The following is an 18,360-nucleotide window of genomic DNA, read 5'->3' on the forward strand; positions in this document are numbered from 1 at the left end:
ATGTTTTCTGCCAACTTTGAGGCCCTCGCATGAAAGCTTACAGACGGTTACAATCGTGAATATCTACTTCTCTATAGTGCGTGGATGGCGAGCTTGTCAGCAGAGCAACTGGAGGAACACAGTGCTCCTGTTTGGAGCGGTCAGCGCAGAATATACCTGCCCACAGGGTGGTGGGCAACCTGTCCACGAAACCCGATTTTACGAAGTTCTCAATCTAAGGAACAAATTTTGAATCCCTGACAAGCATGAACCCCAAAAAACGAAACAACGACCACTAAACACGATTTAACGAAGCTTTCTCTGCAGAAACGAGCAAAATAAAGAGCTTACTTCTCACCTTATTTGTCCACGATGTCTCGCAGCCTGTTGGCAGCGTGCCAGCAGTAACATCTAGGCGCACAAGTCACGCCCCCGATGTCGATGACATCACTGCAAGATGCGTCGCTGCATGGTGGCGCTTCCCACCTTGGCTGCGAATGCGTTTTCCCAGATGCAACTTTAACGCACAAGCGATTCAGGCCACGTTCGCAGATTTTGCGTACGCGAAGGCGCAGGTAGCTTTTGGCTGCCGCTACGTTACGATTCTACATTTCAAAAGGTGTAAAAATGCCTTTCTCGATTTTACGAATTTGCCGATTTAACGGAATAATTCGTAGCAGCTCTTCGCTTCGTTAAATCAGGTTTTAGCTGCAAACGTTCTAATATGTAGCTCGTCCGTAAATCTGCTCGTTTGATGACGCAGGATTTTTTGAACGGCCGCAAGACGGGAGTGCTGCAGAGGGCGCCGCTGTTCCCGAGCAGAATCTGCAGACGCCCAGTGCCCGCGCGATTCGGGGTTGCGGTGATCCTGGAAAGCGAGAGGCTGCCTGCCTGCAGATGGAAGAGAATCCGGGTAAATATATGCATGCGCATACACGTTCCTTTCCTTACAGTTCCAGTAGCAACGTGCGGACATCCGAGGTGAACTGAAAGTATCTCTGCCCCCTCCCCTCTCCCTCTCGACCAGGGGCGTAGTCAAAAGGGGGAGCCCCCCCCCCCCCCCCCCCCCCCTGAAATTTTTTCAAACTGACACCGACCGCAGCATGGCCCCAGTACATATCGCGACTTCTGCTACCATAGTTTTGTTCTGCCTGGATCGTCTGTCTTTCCGTGTGTAAAGTTTACTATCTGTGATTGCGCAATATGTTTGCCATGTTTGGCGCATTATATAGAGTGACTTTTGCTTAGTTACGTAGATTTATTGGAGACGTATACGTGTATTTAAATATCTTGTTGCGAGGTTTTGTGTATACATAGAGTGACCTTGTTTCCAGTGACACTTTTTTGTCCGTTGTATTTTGCACATTTTCTCATTTATACATGTGCTCTCTCTTGCGACTAAAATTTCGGTCCAATTAGTCGCAATACATGACCGGTGACAGCTGCTGCTGCGCAGTGCACTGGAACGAAGGACAGCATTATTGAGATCTTTCCCTGGCCGTTGCATATGTGCAAAAATGTGGAGGTTCTTGAATGACAGAGATAGATTAAAATATTTGTCCTCTACTTGCTCATGTCATGGCCTCTACGTTTTTCATAGCAGCGGCATGCACTGCTTTCCTGGTTTCGGACTGATATAGTTCTACACCGTGTGATATTTTCTAGACTTATTAAATGCGCAAAAACATCGAAGCATTGGTATCAGTTATTTCTGCCACGATTTTTAAGATATTTGATCCCTTCACCAATTCTATGAAGAGGCTGCGCTGCAACGCTAGCCCCCCGCCCCCCTTAGCAGGACAACGCTATCCAATTATTGTTCGCAGCAAAAAAAAAAAGATTCTCGGTCTCTTTCTGGGTATGTCAACGCGCCACCGGACGAAAAAGACCCATTCATGACTGAGAGACCTCAATTCGAAAAATTTTCCGCCACGTGTGGGATACAGCGTACTCCCTGTTGTCCTCCCCCAGTCAGCGGCGAACATCACAAGGCGATCCGCGTGCGCCACCAGGGAGCGGTGGAGGACACACCCGCCTAGAGTTACTGTATATGCTACCAAAAGTAGCAGAGTTGCGCGTAGGTCCGCCATCTTGCCTGTCAAGCAACCGAAGTTATGCGGCGAAGCCGCACTCCGTTTCTGCAGGCGACATGCCTGGCGCATCACCGATCGACCATGGGCGCTTTTCTGAGGTTCTTAAACCACTTTTTCGATGGATCGCAAACAAAAAGCATCTAAAAAGCTGACCGCGTAACCTAGTCAAAAATATAGCCAAGAAAAAACGGTGCTGTTTCTAGCGCGCGCCGTGAGCTGCGGCAGCATGCGATTCCCACAATCACCTTCCCCGAACTATTTACCTGATAACCTAAGGGCAGACTCAGTATTCTAAATACGCCGTGCAAATGCAGCATTCATTCATCTTTGCGGCAACATTTATTCACCGGACCTGCGTTAAAAAACCTTTTTATAGTCTCCTTTACTAAATACGAAACCCTGCAAAAAGTTATGAGCCGGAACTATAAAACGTTACCATCTGAAGTAAACAATCAGATGCCTAAACATGTTTCCCTCGATTAAAAATTGTTTGCCATTCAGGATAAGCCAACAGGGATAAATACGCAACGCAGAGCTCTATTTTAGCGTTTCAACAGTGTACACGAAAAAGCGCAGAGCCGCAAGTCAAGCCTGTTTTCGGTAAAGAAACCTCCATGCAACTTTTAGCAAAAAAAAAGGCGACACCCCACAGCAGCGAACGTAAACAGCCGTTGGATAGTGGATCCGGTTCGAACTTAGCCGGCTGTCAATCCAGTTCGCTGCCGGCCTACGTCATCAGCGCACGTGTTTCTGGTCCGATGGGCAAAACATGCACCGTACCGAGGAGGCTCTCACAGGGAGAAGAAAGGCTGCAGGGTGTCTCGAATCGGGGAACAGAGGCGTCGGGGGAGCCCTCGACACCGGTAAAACCGGTTCAGAACCGAAAGTGGAGGATTTTGCCCATCGAGCGTCGTCTTCTCCGCAGTACACGGTTGCTTGGACACCACGTGATGGCGCTCTACCAATGGAGTCGCGAGCGGCGTTTATCAAACAGACGCGCAACTCTGCTACCTTTGGTGGCATATACAGTAACTTTACACCCGCCTCTCCTCCCCCTTTTCCTGGATGCCACCGCGGTGGCCGCCCACGTAAGGAGAAAGGGAGCAAACACTGCCCAAGGGAGAGCGAACGATTGCCACCCGAGCAGCAATCGGGAGGCATCTCTATTCACCCTTCTTTTCCCCCTCCTATCTGCACGCCGGCACATTTTTTTTTTATTTTCTTAACAAAACTGCAGCATTGCGTCGCCTCTTTGAGTGTACGACTAGAGTTACTGTATATGCTACCAAGGGTAGCAGAGTTGCGCGTCTGTTATTAAAACGCCGCTCGCGACTCCATTGGTAGAGCGCCATCACGTGGTGTCCAAGCAACCGTGAACTGCGGAGAAGGCGGCGCTCGGGACACTTCTGAAGTAAAGCCCCTGGAAATTTTTAAAGTAACGACAACCTTTGCAGAACGCCGCCTCTCCGCTCCGGCGGACGCAGTTGTTGCTGCGACGCGCGTCTTTTCTTTCCTTTTTCTCTTTCCTCTGATCTTTTAACTCTCCTCTATCTGCACGTGGCAGCGATGGTGGCTTGGCTCGAGCCAGTAGGCAGGCCCGTGCAATTTCCTTTTCATCCTTCTCTCAGTCACAAGAACACAACACTGCGCTTTTGCTTGCTGTGAAGAACAGCGGCTTTTGTTTTGCTCGGAACGTGTGTCAGTCACCTAACTTCAAGCCGTCTATCTGTGCGGCGTGACGGGCTGCTGCGCCTTCGGGTGCGAGAACCGTCCCGACAGTGGAAAGCGGTTCTTTGCGATCCCATCATCGAAAACCGACGCGGGCCGGAGGAAGGTTTGGTTACACAGAATTGGCCGCGCGAATTTTAACGCAACGCCATAGACCAGACTTTGCGAGGTCAGTGACGTGCTTTCAATAGCTGCTGAGTTTTCCTTTTTTTTTTTCAAGCTACGCTGTGCAGTGGTTTGTTCGCAATCGAGCGTATGGCCGCAGTAAGCTCTACATAAGGGCGCTTGCGTTGAGCGCATCGTGATTGCTCGCACGCAAACGTGTAACTGACGCGAGGCACACGTCTAATTGTAGAGTGACGTTCCTTAAATTTGAACGCATGCCGCAGTTAGACATACATGCGTACTCTATAAGCACAGATCAAACTGCGCTCTGACATGGTGAAGCGCACGCGTGGGCGCGTGCGTGCTTGTATATTATATATAGATATATTACAGAAAAAGACAAAAATAGAATTATCGCGCCGATATGCATCGTCAAGGCACCGTAGGCACCGTTGGTGGAAACACCAGCTAGCGCGCGCTGGCTTGCGTTTACTCTCGAAATATGACCAGTAGCTGTGGGTATGTGTGATAGTGCCCATCGTAAGTGGGTCGCGCGTTTCCTGCCACATACTTTGTAACATCACTTCCGCGTTCTCGCTTCCCCTTGACGCCTAACTAGTTAGGAGGAGGCTAAGAATACGAGCAAATCTGTGATAACCTCTTTTATCAATGCTAAAACGTTTTATTTTAGAGCGCAGCTCTTTGGCGTCCGTTCCTGGGTTTCGCGTCGGCGTCGGCCTCGTAACCAGCTCCGCCCCCAATGTCACGCTTTTCAATTGGTCGAAATGCTCGTGACGTCACAGTGCGCGAATTTCAAATGGGGCCAATTGTACTTTGGCTAGTAACAATGCAACCAATCAAAGGGATCGTATAGTGATGCTGCAACTAAGTTGGACTGAGTTTAGTTAATTGCTTAATTAATCAATTAGCCTAATTAATATAGAGGAGAATGAAGAGGTCAGAAGAAAAGAAAAGAAAGACGCGCGCCGCAGCGACAACAGCGTCCGCGGAAGGAGACGCTGCTGAAAAAAACACATAAATACGAAGCCGCATTCCCTCCACCACCACGCACTTCCCCACTCAGTAAGACGTTGCTCGTTTCATATACGTTGTGTCGAACATCCTAGACAGTTCCAACAATTGACAGGTTAATGACAGAACACGATGGATATAAATACAATAATATAAATATGAAATAGCCTAATTAACCTTTCTGGTTATACCGCATAAATCAATAAAACCGAGAACGAAATTGGTCGAGTTGGGGAATCGAACCAGGGTCTCCGGAGTGCGATACGAGCACGCTAGCCACTCCGTAATGCCAGCTGAATGGTTTGGAATGAACAAAGGCGCGTCTAGCTAATACGGCGTCTTCGTTCACTCCCATCTTCCCCCTTTCCCTTACGGCGAGGTGCAGGTGTCCACCCAGATATGCGAGAGAGATACATTTCCTTTCCTCAAAAAATAAATTTACCGTCCAACAAGGCGTACAGCCGAATTGGCGATGGCGTTCTGTGGACTCCCTGGCAGCGTTGCAAGACGCTGTCGCGTTCCACTCTTACAGGCGAAGCTTAACATGTTAACCACACATCAGTAACACACGCAGACAGCCAATGGACGCGTCATTCGCTGGCAGCACTTGATTCATCATTCACAACCACATTCTTAACGTAAGCTCCCTTGCCGCACATGCCAAGGACGTACACCACGATCACATTCTGCGCCATTCCTCTGTACTTTGCTTTGCTGAAACCTGGATGGATCCCGAAGAGCCTCTCGAAATCATAGATTTCCTATACTGCTGTGGTGCTCGCAGAGACCACAACACAGCGGCGGGAGTCGCTATCTACTTGCGCACAGGTCTCTCTGCAATACCAGTCGAAATGTTTGGCACGTCACCTGAAGTTGGCGAACTGTGCGCCGCAAAGTTGCCCAACGGCTTGCTGGTAGTAGCTGCCTACTTCGCCCTATACCGCACTCACGAAAGACGTCGTGCACTTCCTGCAACTCGCATTAACCGTCCATCGATCCACACCGATGTTAGTAGTGGGGGACTTTAATGTTGACATAAAGACAAACAGCAATTTCCTAACACTTATGCGGGAGAACATCCCGTTCCTCTCGCTCGTAACGCGTGCCACGGCTGTGACAACCTCGCGAGGCACTTGTATAGATCTCGTCTTTGAGAAACAAGCATTAGTGTACCAAATCGAACATATATCACTCTATTTCTCCGACCACAAAGCTTCCTTCATGACTGTCAAGAACTGTTAGTGGAGTCTTTGTTTAAGGAATACGTGTGAAAAAAAAAAAAAATTTCTGTGATAGCGCATACATGTGTTGCTCGATTTCTTTGCCTCAATCTATCGAAAAGGTGAAACAGCTTATTTGCTGCACTCAAATTTCGCATTAGGAAGTAACGTAATCGTCGGTAATTTTTTTTGTTAACGTTGCCCACAGTGAGGCCTCCATTCTCTCCATTTTTAAAAGTTTTGTAGCCACTTTTTTTTTAAATGAGATCCGTATAACAAAAGGCTTCGGCTTTACCGATGTGCATTTAGTACTCGGGCTGTTTCCGAGCCTTAGACGGGCATGTCTACCTCGCGGGCCGGGCCGGGGTTCGGGCCAGTATCCAAAAAATCAGGCCGGGCTGGGGCGGGTAACGAAAAAGGTTGACGGACTCGGGACGCGTGAATAATTAAGGCCGGTGCAGTGCTCTAATAGCAACTATACGAATATGGAAGATTATCGGACAGATGTGTTAAAAGCGAGCTAGGTTTTGCTCCTCACTAAATGACTGATGCCGATGAAACATTTACGTAGAGCTTTATTACCCTTTGCTGGCAGGTGAAGGATATTTGCGAGGTAGGTTTTCTCCTTACTAAGTAACTATTCCAAAGAAAATTTTAATGCGGGAGTCTATATCGTTACAGTTCATGCACGCGAGAGAACATTAGGGGAGGCACAGATAAGTACACACGTAGCGTGGCCTTCATACCGTATTTCGAGCACTCAAGCGTCTTACCTGGTCCGCGATACACTGCAGCCGACCAAAACCTAAAGCCACTAGGAGAGCGGATGAACTACGGGCATTTAGAATGCCTTCACTTGCAGGTGTCTTGTCGAATGTCAAACCTGTGCATCCGTTGTAGCACGTCCAGCGTTCCGGCGGGGGCGGTCGTTCTGTTTGCACACTCCTCTTCACCAAAACAGATCACCGCAAATTCATTATACGGCCTCGTGATTCGCGGTGACGTTCAATGCATGCCCCACTCTCGATATCAAACTTGGCATGCCGCGTAAAGCCCGGCGCACCCGTACACGGTGCGCGTGCGGCTCTACCAAAAAAATCCATCTATGCGTGCTCATTTTTGCCTTTAGACGATTCAGTGAAGCATGCAAATGTTTCTCCTAAGTCACCGATGTATTTATGCAGCGGAACGCACGGTTAAGGCCACATTCTCACAGCCGGTTTTTGGCTTGCTCCGTCGCGTCCGTCACGCCGGTAGCCGACGGAGGGGGCTGCATTTGGACCGTTTTCCCCCCCAAATCGGGTGGCCGGTGCCGCCGGGTGGTCCTGCTCTACGTTTGCGTCGAGCGGCGGCGACGGAGCCCCGCCCCACGGAGAACGCACCAGTCACAGCGCGAGCTCGCTCTACGTCACCCGCGGCTTGCTTGCTGCGACCCAGAGATGGCGCTGGTGAGCGTCGGCGGCGGCGATGCGCGGGTGCGCGGGCAGGGAGAAAATACAAAAAGCCTGCTCATTTTTTTACTCTCCCTCGGGAGATGCACGCGCCTTGCGCCCCGAAAAGCTCGGGCTGTCGAGGAGCAGAGAGCGGATGAGTTTTATTTCATATGGCAATATGCGAGGTGTTCGAGCCAGAACGGGTCTCCGAATGAGCATTGTGGTTGCACTAGGCGTGGGACATACGATAAATGATTGTTTTTTTTTGGGGGGGGGGACGCTCAAGTAGCACCACTGTTAGGCCTCATTCTCACAGCCGGTCTCCTCTCCGGCGCGGCGGCGACGGAGCCGGGAACCGCGGCCGCAACGGAACGGATTTGTGTTTTAATCGAATGAGGCGCCGGACACTGGCAAACCAGTTTGGGCGGGCGCTCGCTGCTCCCACGTGACTCTACTTCTGCGCCTTTTTTTTTCTTCCGCGCGAAAAAAAGAAACGCTGCTCGGTGGTGTCCGAGGGACATGCCGAAGTAGCGGTGACAGTCGTCTGTCCTCTGCTTGCGCTGTGGTTCGCTTGGCTCTTATCGCAGAAAAAAAAATTGCTGAGGCTCAGCTTGGCTAAGCCTGGGGAATGCGAAGCGTATTAGTGGCTAGGCTTGGTAATACATGGCTTTCCTTGGTTGAATACTTGGCCATTTAAATACAACCACTAGAAGCCTTCGTCGTGGGGGAAGACAACGGCATGGCTACAGCGGAACGCCGACTAACCCCGAGACGCGCGTTGGGTGAGCGCCTGGATTGCCACGGAAGCCGCGTCTGCCTGCCCGGTGGAGCGAGCGTTTCACCTACACCGAGTGTTAACGCGCGTTCGAAATGTGCGGGTGTGAAGGCTAGGGGTCCCACGGCGACGGCGCGAGGTGGAGGCCGGCCCTCTCATCCGATGTCACGTGGTGTGACGTCACGGAGTCACGTGGGGGTCCCACGGCGACGGCGTGAGTGGTAGCTCTAGCAATATTCTTCGCATAAAAACGATGCGGTCTCGCAAGCGGTGGAAAAAGTTTGAAGTTAGTTTATTAATTCTACGCAACTCCCCTGTTTTTGCAACGAAACACCACGCGTACAGCACCAAAACAAACATATATGAGTATAGCAAGCTGCTTTTAAAGCCGCTGCAGAAATGAGTGCTGCACTCACAGTATTCAGGCCGATTTGCACGAAATTGAACATATGTAGGGTGGTAATGAACTCTGTTATCAATGGCTTGAGAGATTAAGCTAGCAAAAGAATTTAAACGGCTAATAAAAACAATGAGGCCTCAAGAGCTAGCAACGGGTGAACAGAATTTTGTTTTTTCTGCTCTTTTCGTTATCTCTGCAGTTACCTCTCTCGCCCCTTTCTCCTTTCTTCACCCGGATGGTTCCCCTTTGCATCAGCCATCCCCTTCACTTCGCTTTAAACCTGGCAACAGTTTTCGTCCCCCACATCGTAAACTCTCGAACTCCCACTGTTCGTCATGACCCACGGGCCATGTTTTTTTTTTTCAAGTTTTTTTCTACCTTATGGCTCGCCTCTGAATTGTTCAGCCACATGTTGAGCCACCGTTTCAACCTCCCAGGCTTTTCCAGATTTGGGGTGTCTTAGGTTTGCGAGCTTCTTGTAGCATGCAAGCGCGGTGCTGCAGTCGGCGCTGTTTGTGAACAGGCTTTTCCTTCTGGGCTAAATGTGAACGAGTGTGTTGACCCGGCGTGCCGTTTTCTGTATTTCTCTGTGCGTGGAGTGAACGTCAGTTGCTTGCCACAGTGCGGCTGGCTGGTGTTCGGTGATAGCGCCAAAGCTCTAAAATCGGAACATCAGCGGTTCAAAAAAAAACGGGCGGGCGCAGAGACGCCACCGGACAGAACGAATACCGCTAGCGGTAATTCAGGCAACAAACACGGCAAGGCTATTTCGCGTCAAAAAAAAATGATTGCTTTCCAAAAAAAAAGAAAACATGGACGTCAGGAAGTTCTCTTGGAAAAGGTTTTGGTGCTGTCTTTTCATTCTTCTGACTGATTTCTTGAAAAAAGTGCCAATTTAAAAGTTGTAGATCACTTGGACAAACGGCCGGCTAGAGTGTTCGCAACAAGGTATCGTCCGAGTAGTTTTTTCTTAAAGCTCTAAAAGATAGCGCCTGAAATTCAAATACATAACAGTGGTGCTACTTGAGCGTCCCAGAAAAAAAATCATTTATCGTATATCCCATGCCTAGTGCAAACACAATGCTCATTCGGAGACCCGTTTTGGCTCGAACACCTCGTATATTGCCATATGAAATAAAACTGTCATCCGCTCTCTGCTCCTCGACAGCGGGCGCCTTTGGGGGCGCAATGCGCGTGCATCTCCCGACGGAGAGTAAAAAAGTGAGCAGGCTTTTTGTTTTTTCGCCCTGCCCGCGCACCCGCGCAGCGCTGCCGCCGCCGACGCTCGCCAGCGCCATCTCTTTTTCGCAGCGAGCAAGCCGCGGGTGACGTGAGGCGAGCTCGCGCTGTGACTGGCTCGCTCTCCGTGGGGGGCGGGCTCCGTCGCTGCCGCTCGAGTCTCGACGGAAACGTAGAGCAGGACCCGGCGGCACCGGCCACCCGATTTGGGGGGGAAAACGGGCCAAATGCAGCCCCCTCCGTCGGCTAAAGGCGTGACGGAGGCGACGGAGCAAGCCAAAAACCGGCTGTGAGAATGTGGCCTTATGTATTTGAATTTCATGCGCTATCTTTTAGAGCTTTAAGAAAAAACTACTCGGACGATACCTTGTTGCGAACACTCTAGCCGGCCGTTTGTCAAAGTGATCTACAACTTTTAAATCGACACTTTTTTCTAGAAATCAGTCAGAAGATTGAAAATACAGCACCAAAGCCTTTTCCAAGAGGACTTCCTGACGTCCATGTTTTTTTTTTAAGGGGGGGGGGGAGCAATCTTTTTTTTTGACGCGAAATAGCCTTGCCGTGTTTTTTGCCTGAATACCGCTAGCGGGAACGAAGCACACCGCGCGATATTTTGAAGCTGGAATATCTGGTGCGATATTACTTTCGGAAAACGGCACTGAAAACGTAGAGTGAATGACACAACACGGGACGTGGCTAACAACTGAGGTTCACTCCACGTACAGAGAAATACAGAAAACGGCACGCCGGGTCAACACACTCGTTCACATTTAGCCCAGAAGGAAAAGCCTGTTCGCAAACAGTGCCGACTGCAGCACTCCGCTTGCATGCTACAAGAAGCTCGCAAACACAAGACACCCCAAATCAGGAAAAGCCTGGGAGGTTGAAACGGTGGCTCAACATGTGGATCCACAGTTCAGAGGCGAGCCATAAGGTAGAAAAAACCTTGAAAAAAAAACACGGTCCGTGGGACATGACGAACAGAGGGAGTTCGGGAGGGTAACGAAGTGGGGGACTAAAAGACTGTTGCCAGGTTTAAAGCGAAGTGAAGGGGATGGCTGATGCAAAGGGGAACCATCCAGGTGAAGAAAGGAGAAAGGGGCGAGAGGGGTAACTGCGGAGATAACGAAAAGAGCAGAAAAAAACAAAAATTCTGTTCACCCGTTGCTAGCTCTAGAGGCCTCATTGTTTTTATTAGCCGTTTAAATTCCTTTGCTAGCTTAATTCTTGAATGGTTGTATAAAGACCAATCTCCCAAGCTATTGATAACAAAGTTCATTACCACCCTACATATGTTCAATTTCGTGCATATCGGCCTGAATACTGTGACTGCAGCACTCATTTCTGCAGCGGCTTTAAAAGTAGTTGCTATACTCATATATATTTGTTTTGGTGCTGTACACGTGGTGTTTCGTTGCAAAAACTGGGTAGTTGCGTAGAGTTAATAAACTAACTTCAATCTTTGTCCACCGCTTGCGAGATCACATCGGTTTTTTTCTGCGATAACAGCCAAGCGAACCAAAGCGCAAGCAGACGGCAAACGACTTTCATCGCTACTTCGGCATGTTTCTCGGACACCGCCGAGCAGCGTTTTTTTTTTCGCGCGGAAGAAAAAAAAAGGCACTGACGTAGAGTCACGTGGGAGCAGCGAGCTGACGCCCAAACTGGTTTGCCGGTGTCCGGCGCCTCTTTCGATTAGAACGCAAATCCGTTCCGTTGCGGCCGCGGTTCCCGGCTCCGTCGCCGCCGCGCCGGAGAGGAGACCGGCTGTGAAAATCAGGCCTAATGCGGAGGCATAGAGAAGAACTCGGCAAGTACGGGAATCCAGCGCAACCAATTGAAAAGGGGCGTTAGTTCCTTCGGAGCGGGCTAGAGGTCGCCACCGCAGCCACATCAAATCACAAAGAAAACAAAAGTCGTTCGCCCGGCGCGCGGGGGAGGAGGAGAGAAGAGGGAGGGCGTCGTGTCGCTACTTTAGTTTTTTTAGGGGCTTTATTCTGAAGTGAAGAGTTTCACTTCGCTAGTCAACACGCGCTTCGCGTGAGCCGGCCTATGTCGAAGCACGAGTGACGTCACGCACGGTGCAGGCTACTGCGCATGTGGCTTTTTGATGTGCGCCGCCGCTTCTCCTCCTCGGCACCGTTTGACGTTTCACCGCGGCCGTGCGCAGAGAGGGTGTAGGCGCAGTGCACATTTGAAAGGAGGAGTATATAAGGCGCACTTGCCCATAGAACAGGCGCACGCTGCCGCGCACTATGCGTTGTTTGACGTTCGCCGCAAGCGCGTGTTTATCGTGGAGGCCGGCTATATAACCGCTTGCCAGAGATTACGCGTGCGCATTCAACATGGAAGGAGAAGAGAGTGACACTACCGATACGGAAGTGCTAAGCATCACCGCAGCTTTTCGCTTCCAGATATCCAGGCTTAACCTTAGCTAAGCCCCAGGCAATTTTTTTTTGTAATTCCCGATGCCCCGCTGCAGCGAACTGGATTGACAGCCGGCCAAGTTCGAAGTGTATCCTCTATCCAACCGCTGTTTACGTTCGCTGCTGTTCACGCGCGTAGCTCTCGCGTTTTTTTTTGTTTTTTTTGCTACAAGTTCCATTGAGGTTTTTTTACCGAACACAGGCTGGACTTGCGGCTCTGCGCTTTTTCGTGTATGCTGTTTAAACGCTAGAACAGAGCTCTGCAGGTGCCTCTTCTGAGCACCCAAACCACAAACGACCCATTGGCGCCACATCGCGCACCGATCAGCCATCGTACACCTGCGTCTTCACAGTAAGCTATGTATGAGCACCATCTGACCAGGATTAAGTGAGGTATGTTAGGATAGGATAGGCAAAAATCGCATGTAAATAAGTGTCGCAAATCTTGATGCCGCGAATAACTTCAGCTGGAAGACAGCAAGTCAGCCACGGTGTAAGAATACATTTAGGTGTTGACACTGCGCTCGGCGGCGCGACCAGGACTTGTTCGCCGCTCCCTGCGCTTCTCTCGAACGCTGACAGATGGCGCTACGCACCCGGGGCCCCTAGTCGCCGAGCTTCGGCAGCCGTAATGCAGATGCCACGGGATCTTTCGGTGCCGCTGCGTGTACGCGTGCTTTTTGAAGTGCGGCAAGACAACCAAGGATTGAAACTGCTGTCGACACCAAATAATTTTGGGCTACTTCGTGTTTTTCTTGCTGAGACTGCATGAATGGGCGGAACAACAGCGAGGACGCAGCCCTGTGCTGCTTCCGAGCTCGTTATCGAAATGCGTTCATAGCAATTTTTTTTTCGTTCATCCGCACGACTGCTGTGAGCATAGTTAACTACACTGCCTCTTAAATATAAAAGGTCGGACTCAACGCGCCCACATTTGGCCTGAAGAGCCTACGCGTACATTCAATCATTGCTTGAGCAGTGTATTGCGCCAATGCTGCGAGATGACCGCCGTGTTGAGAACATGGTTAACTTCGGCCACCTGGAGTTCTTTAATTTGCACAGAAACCTCAAGGACGTTTCCGCATTTCGCCTGCATCAGAAATACTTACTCCGCAGCCACGAATAGAACCCGCGCTCTTGTGCTGTATTGCAGAACGCCACTGCCGCTATACACGCGAACGCCGGGACCAAGACAAAAATCCAAGTGTGCATTTGCGGCTTTTTAATAGCAAGTGCAGTCCACAATTAGGTACGCGAAACGCGAATAGTTACTGGAAATGCCACTGGCGTTGTTTCTGCCAATCTTATCCCTCAGGTCGGCACCGACGATGCTGAGTGGTTGTCTCTAGCACTAGGCCCGAGAACGTAGGTGTAATGCCGGCTGCGGTGGCCGCGAAACAACGCAAAAGGTGCCCGTGTGCTGTGTGATGTGAAGAATCCCATGTGGTCTAAGTTTGGAGCCCTCCATTGCGGCATCTATTAATGCCCATATGCCCCTTCGGGACATTAACAGCACAATTTGCTTTTTTTTTTGCTCAAATGCGGCCTGAATAGCCATTCTGTTGAACAAACAAATTTATTACTACAAGTAGCCTCTCTGAGAGATGTGATTTCCTGTAGTCACTAGGTTACGCACAAAACACAGTGAATCACAACCTACTGGGCTACTTTCGTGTAATCAAGAGACAAGACCGTGACTGCAATTGTGATGATCACTGCATTCGTTTATTTGGACGATACACTGAGCGAATCATCCTCTATCATCTAGGATGAGCACAGCTTGGCCTGTTTCTTTTTTTCTTGACACTGCTTTGTCATGACTGCATTGGTGTGCTTACAATGCTGCCTCATACGCATGCTGACGTAATAGTGGAGGAGCTGTGCGAGTACTTCTTCCTTGTGATCTGCACATGGGAATGTCATCGTGTATGTATCTATCACTGCGTCTATGGTGTCCCAGTACACCGTGTGGCAGTCTGCATAGTCAACAAAAAACCGCTCCGTATGCTTTAGAAGGTCAAATATGTTGACGTTAGGGTGGGTAAGACCCCTTCTGGTCTTCACATTTGTTAGAGCTGCTTCAGCAAAAGAATTATTTTTTTACGCTGAAGGCTGACAAGCAAGCAGCGCAGCTGGTAACTCTTCGCATCTTTCTGCACAAAAAACCGGTGACATAATAAAGTATGCAGTCTGTAATTTGCCCTCCGTCTGATTTGTGTTTCCGAACGATATCTTCACATTCCCAGTCTTCTACTGAAACTAGATCGTCTAGCTTTTCTTTAATTTGATTGATGAATCCAGGGCATGATGCCACTTTGTCGTCTGTTCTAATGAGGGCCCTGAAATGTGACGCATCCAGCAATGGTTCCTCACCCTCGAAGACTTTGCAATTGCCATACTTCGGAGGTTTAAGGATACTGTAGATCGACAGCGTCTGGTAAAGCTGCATAAAGGTGGGCATCGAAGGGTGATCATTCTGGCTTCCTGCCAACCGTATTTTGCCAAAGAATCGCTCGATAGGATCTTGGTTCATTTTGTTGGTTAGGACATATTTGAAGTTGTGGCAATCAAGCAGCACCTCACAAAGATCCAAAGTGGACTTCAATGTGACTCGAAGTCCCTCGCAAGTGCTCTTTGTCAAGAACATGTCTTTTATAATGTTGCCACTTTCCAGTTCTCTTTCCCAGCTGTCCAGCCAGTCAATTCCATGCTTGAGAATTGCGAGGTCTCGGCTGTTCCTTGTGATCCCTTCTGCCGGAAATCGCCTGTTCAGTGCATCAAACAAATTGTTTAAAAACAACGTGAATTCTTGAGTTTTCTCGCTGCCTATGAGTTTGCGGATACCTTGTTCCCGATAAAACTGAATACCCGCCGCCATGGAGCGGCTAAAGACTTGGGTGGCTAACTTCACACGCATCTTCTCACAGTTACTCGGGTATATGTGAGAGTGCGTTATTTTCGGGCAGACTTTTAGGCCTCCCGCGTTGGCAACGTCTTCCTTGTAGACTTCAGCATAGTACTCCCACTTGATCCTCTGTCCTTCGTTTTTCAAGTATCGCTGCTGCTTAAGTCTATTTCTCACACACTTAAACAAGTGTGGAGTGTCAGAAAACGCAAAAACTTTTCTTTCAGGGTCAACTGGGTGCGTGAACGAGTTGCAGCTCTCCTTGAGGCTTCCATTAACACCTAGAATGTTCCACATGCTCCTGTTTGTTGACGCGCCATCACAGACAAACCCATGAATCTTTGCACCGGCTTCTTCGAGCATCACAATAGCTTGGAGAAGCAACTGAGCGAGAATGGAGCCTTTGGTTGCATTTTTTGCTGCGAACACCCCTATAGGTTGAGCGTAGCTATCGCCAAAAGGACAGAACATGAAAACGAGGGCGTGATCAGCGAGCTCATCAGCGTTTCCAGCGTCTGTTGCCAGCCCTACATATATCATCGTGCGAGAATTGACACGTTTACTTTTTCTAACCTGCATTTCATCGAACATGATAATCCCATGTCGCTTGAAGTCGTCCATTTTTTCTATTTTCCTTTTCAGAGCAGAAAAGAACTTGCTGTCAAATCCCGACTTAAATCCCACCATAGAGACATACCGGCGTATTGTTCGGACTGACGGCAATGCGAGCACTTCGTTTTCCATCAGGAACCTGTAGGCTGCTGGTGACCTGATATGAAGGAGCAAGCAAAGCAGGATCTAGCTGTCCGAGTATCGTCGTCCCTTCTTAGAACCAGTCTTGCCAGCAGCCACACATTCCTTTAACACAAGCTGCTGTGCCTCAGTAAGGTTCGCATCACGAGAAATGCGGTCAAGTGTTTCATCACTTAATTGTTTAAGCTTGGCTTTGCATTTGCTCAGTTCCGCCTCAAGCTTTTTTTTTTCTTTTAGAAGTCGCACTTTGGACCTGTAGCAGGAAATTCTTGCCTTCCGCAAAAGGTCAATGCGGGCTTTTTTGGAAGGGCTGCTTAAAAGACGAATGTGCTTCATTTCTCCTCTCTTCTTCATACGGGAGTAATGTATCCGGAGTGTGTCTTTCAATCTTTCGCAACGGTCGCAACTTGCTTGTTCAGAAAATAACATGCAGTTTCTGTGCCGCCACACGCCACATGCGTCGATATATGCACACTCGGGTTGGATGTTGTGGTACATCTCGCCACCGGGGCCACCAGCGCATAAGTGCAGGTTGTGAAACTTGTGAATCACACTCTCCAAGTCGCTTAGGCCGCATGGAACAACATCGCCGCTTATGGCGTTGACAGTTATAGGGTGACTATAAATGAAGGCACGCAGTGACAGCATTCCGCTGGATGAAACTGTAGCATCTAATGACTTCCTCAGGAAAGGTGCCTGGTCGCGTTTCTTCGCCAAAGCCACTTCCGTGAAGACTACAGCCTCCACACCAAAGCTATCAACAACTTGTGTTGCCTACGAGGTTCCTGGAAGTTGAATGCTGGATACATAACTCGAGAGACATGAAAATGTGAGCGGTTCCTTTTCATCTTGGCCGCTGACAGACACTCCCTCGTGACTTTCCTCGACTAATCCGAGGCTGCTGCATGCTGCCAATGGTGCTTCAGTCTGGACGTGACACAATCCATCTGGACCACCCTGATGTGGACTCGTGCGGTTGTCCTGACGAAAAATGAGAGAAATTATATCAGTGGAAATGGATTTAAGGTATTGTTATAAAACATATGCTACTATCAAAAGCAGCCAAACCCAAAAAGCTACAGGCAAAAGTTTCGCGGACTGCTTCAAAAGCTAAGGGCTTAATCATGCTGTATGTTAACAACAGCTAAATTATTTAATGTCCTGGGCTGGGCAGTTACTATTAACCTGTATTGCAAGCAACTGTATCTCGTTATCCAGGGGCACCTATAGGTATCTATGGCATGCCGGGAGGACCGATACGGTTAGCAGAAAGTTATGTACAGGTAACACTAAGCACCTAGAATATTAAGTACCCGGAGCAGTGCAGAAGAGAACAAACCTTAACGTCATGAACGCCAAGGAAGACGGAGGTGGCACTTGAGGAGGTGCCTCCAAGTTCCATGGTGGGAGAAGGGCACGTTCCTTGATCACTCCACTCACATGTCTGCAGTTTCTTCTGAGGGCTCGATGATGGATCGGTGCCTTTTTGTTTTTCACAGACCGTCCCAACGGGCAGTGCGACAGCGGCGGGAGCGGGCCGCTTGCTTGACTGATCGCCACACGTGGCCGTAGACTGTCGTTTTCTAGGAGGCTTTCTTGACCTTGTCGGTTTTGTCAGACACCCGGGAAAAATACTGGGCACAGCATTCGCCGACAGCACCGGGATCTTCTTCGGTACATTTAAAAGTACCTTGCCATTGAACTCGGCATAGTACGATTTTGATATCATATGCTCGGGAAAGTGCTTCGCGCAGACGTGGTCGCTCGGTTGCAATATCCTATCTGCTCTGGGAATTGCCCGGCGCCAAAGTTCTAAGCGAGCAGGCTCCGACGGAGCTTTAAAAAGTGAAACTTGATCCGGACAACTCCGGTAGCCCGAACTGCAGTTGGGTACGAAGCACTTCTTACCCATAATTGCGTCTAGCAGACTTCTGGACCCGGCTGAAGTTGACAGGTGTGTCACAGCAACAAACAACAGATCACAGACACAATGCACATAGGCCGCGACGACCGTCCATGGCGTCGGCCCGCGCCACCACGTGCGTTTCCACAACTGTCAATCCGGCTTGTGCCAAACCGCGACACAAAAAGCTAGTTCTAGCAAAATTTGCTCGTCCACGATGGAAGCTGACGACGTGGAAGCTGAGATCGTGGTGTTCACAGCTTGTGATGCACTCTCTCAGCCCAAAACATCGACCAACGCAGCCTAAAAGGGCACCTAAAGCAGGGCACGCCGGAGAAGGGAATATACGGCTCTGGGCACGCCGCTTGC

The 18,360-nt window shown here is 49.6% G+C and overlaps 1 protein-coding gene across 1 annotated transcript in view; it reads left to right on the top strand.

The window, feature by feature from the left end:
- Positions 1–729: 729 nt before the first annotated feature.
- The window catches only part of LOC149356066 (uncharacterized), a gene marked incomplete at its 5' end in the record, with an annotated part of 31,994 nt that continues 14,363 nt past the window's right edge, over positions 730–18,360 (top strand). Inside the window, 1 exon segment of the mRNA XM_089576244.1 lies at positions 730–892. Within this exon segment, the coding sequence (XP_089432370.1) occupies positions 730–892 (163 nt within the window).

This window comes from Amblyomma mixtum, chromosome 3, assembly GCF_055824585.1.
Source record: "Amblyomma mixtum isolate Tamu chromosome 3, ASM5582458v1, whole genome shotgun sequence".
NCBI lineage: Eukaryota > Metazoa > Arthropoda > Arachnida > Ixodida > Ixodidae > Amblyomma > Amblyomma mixtum.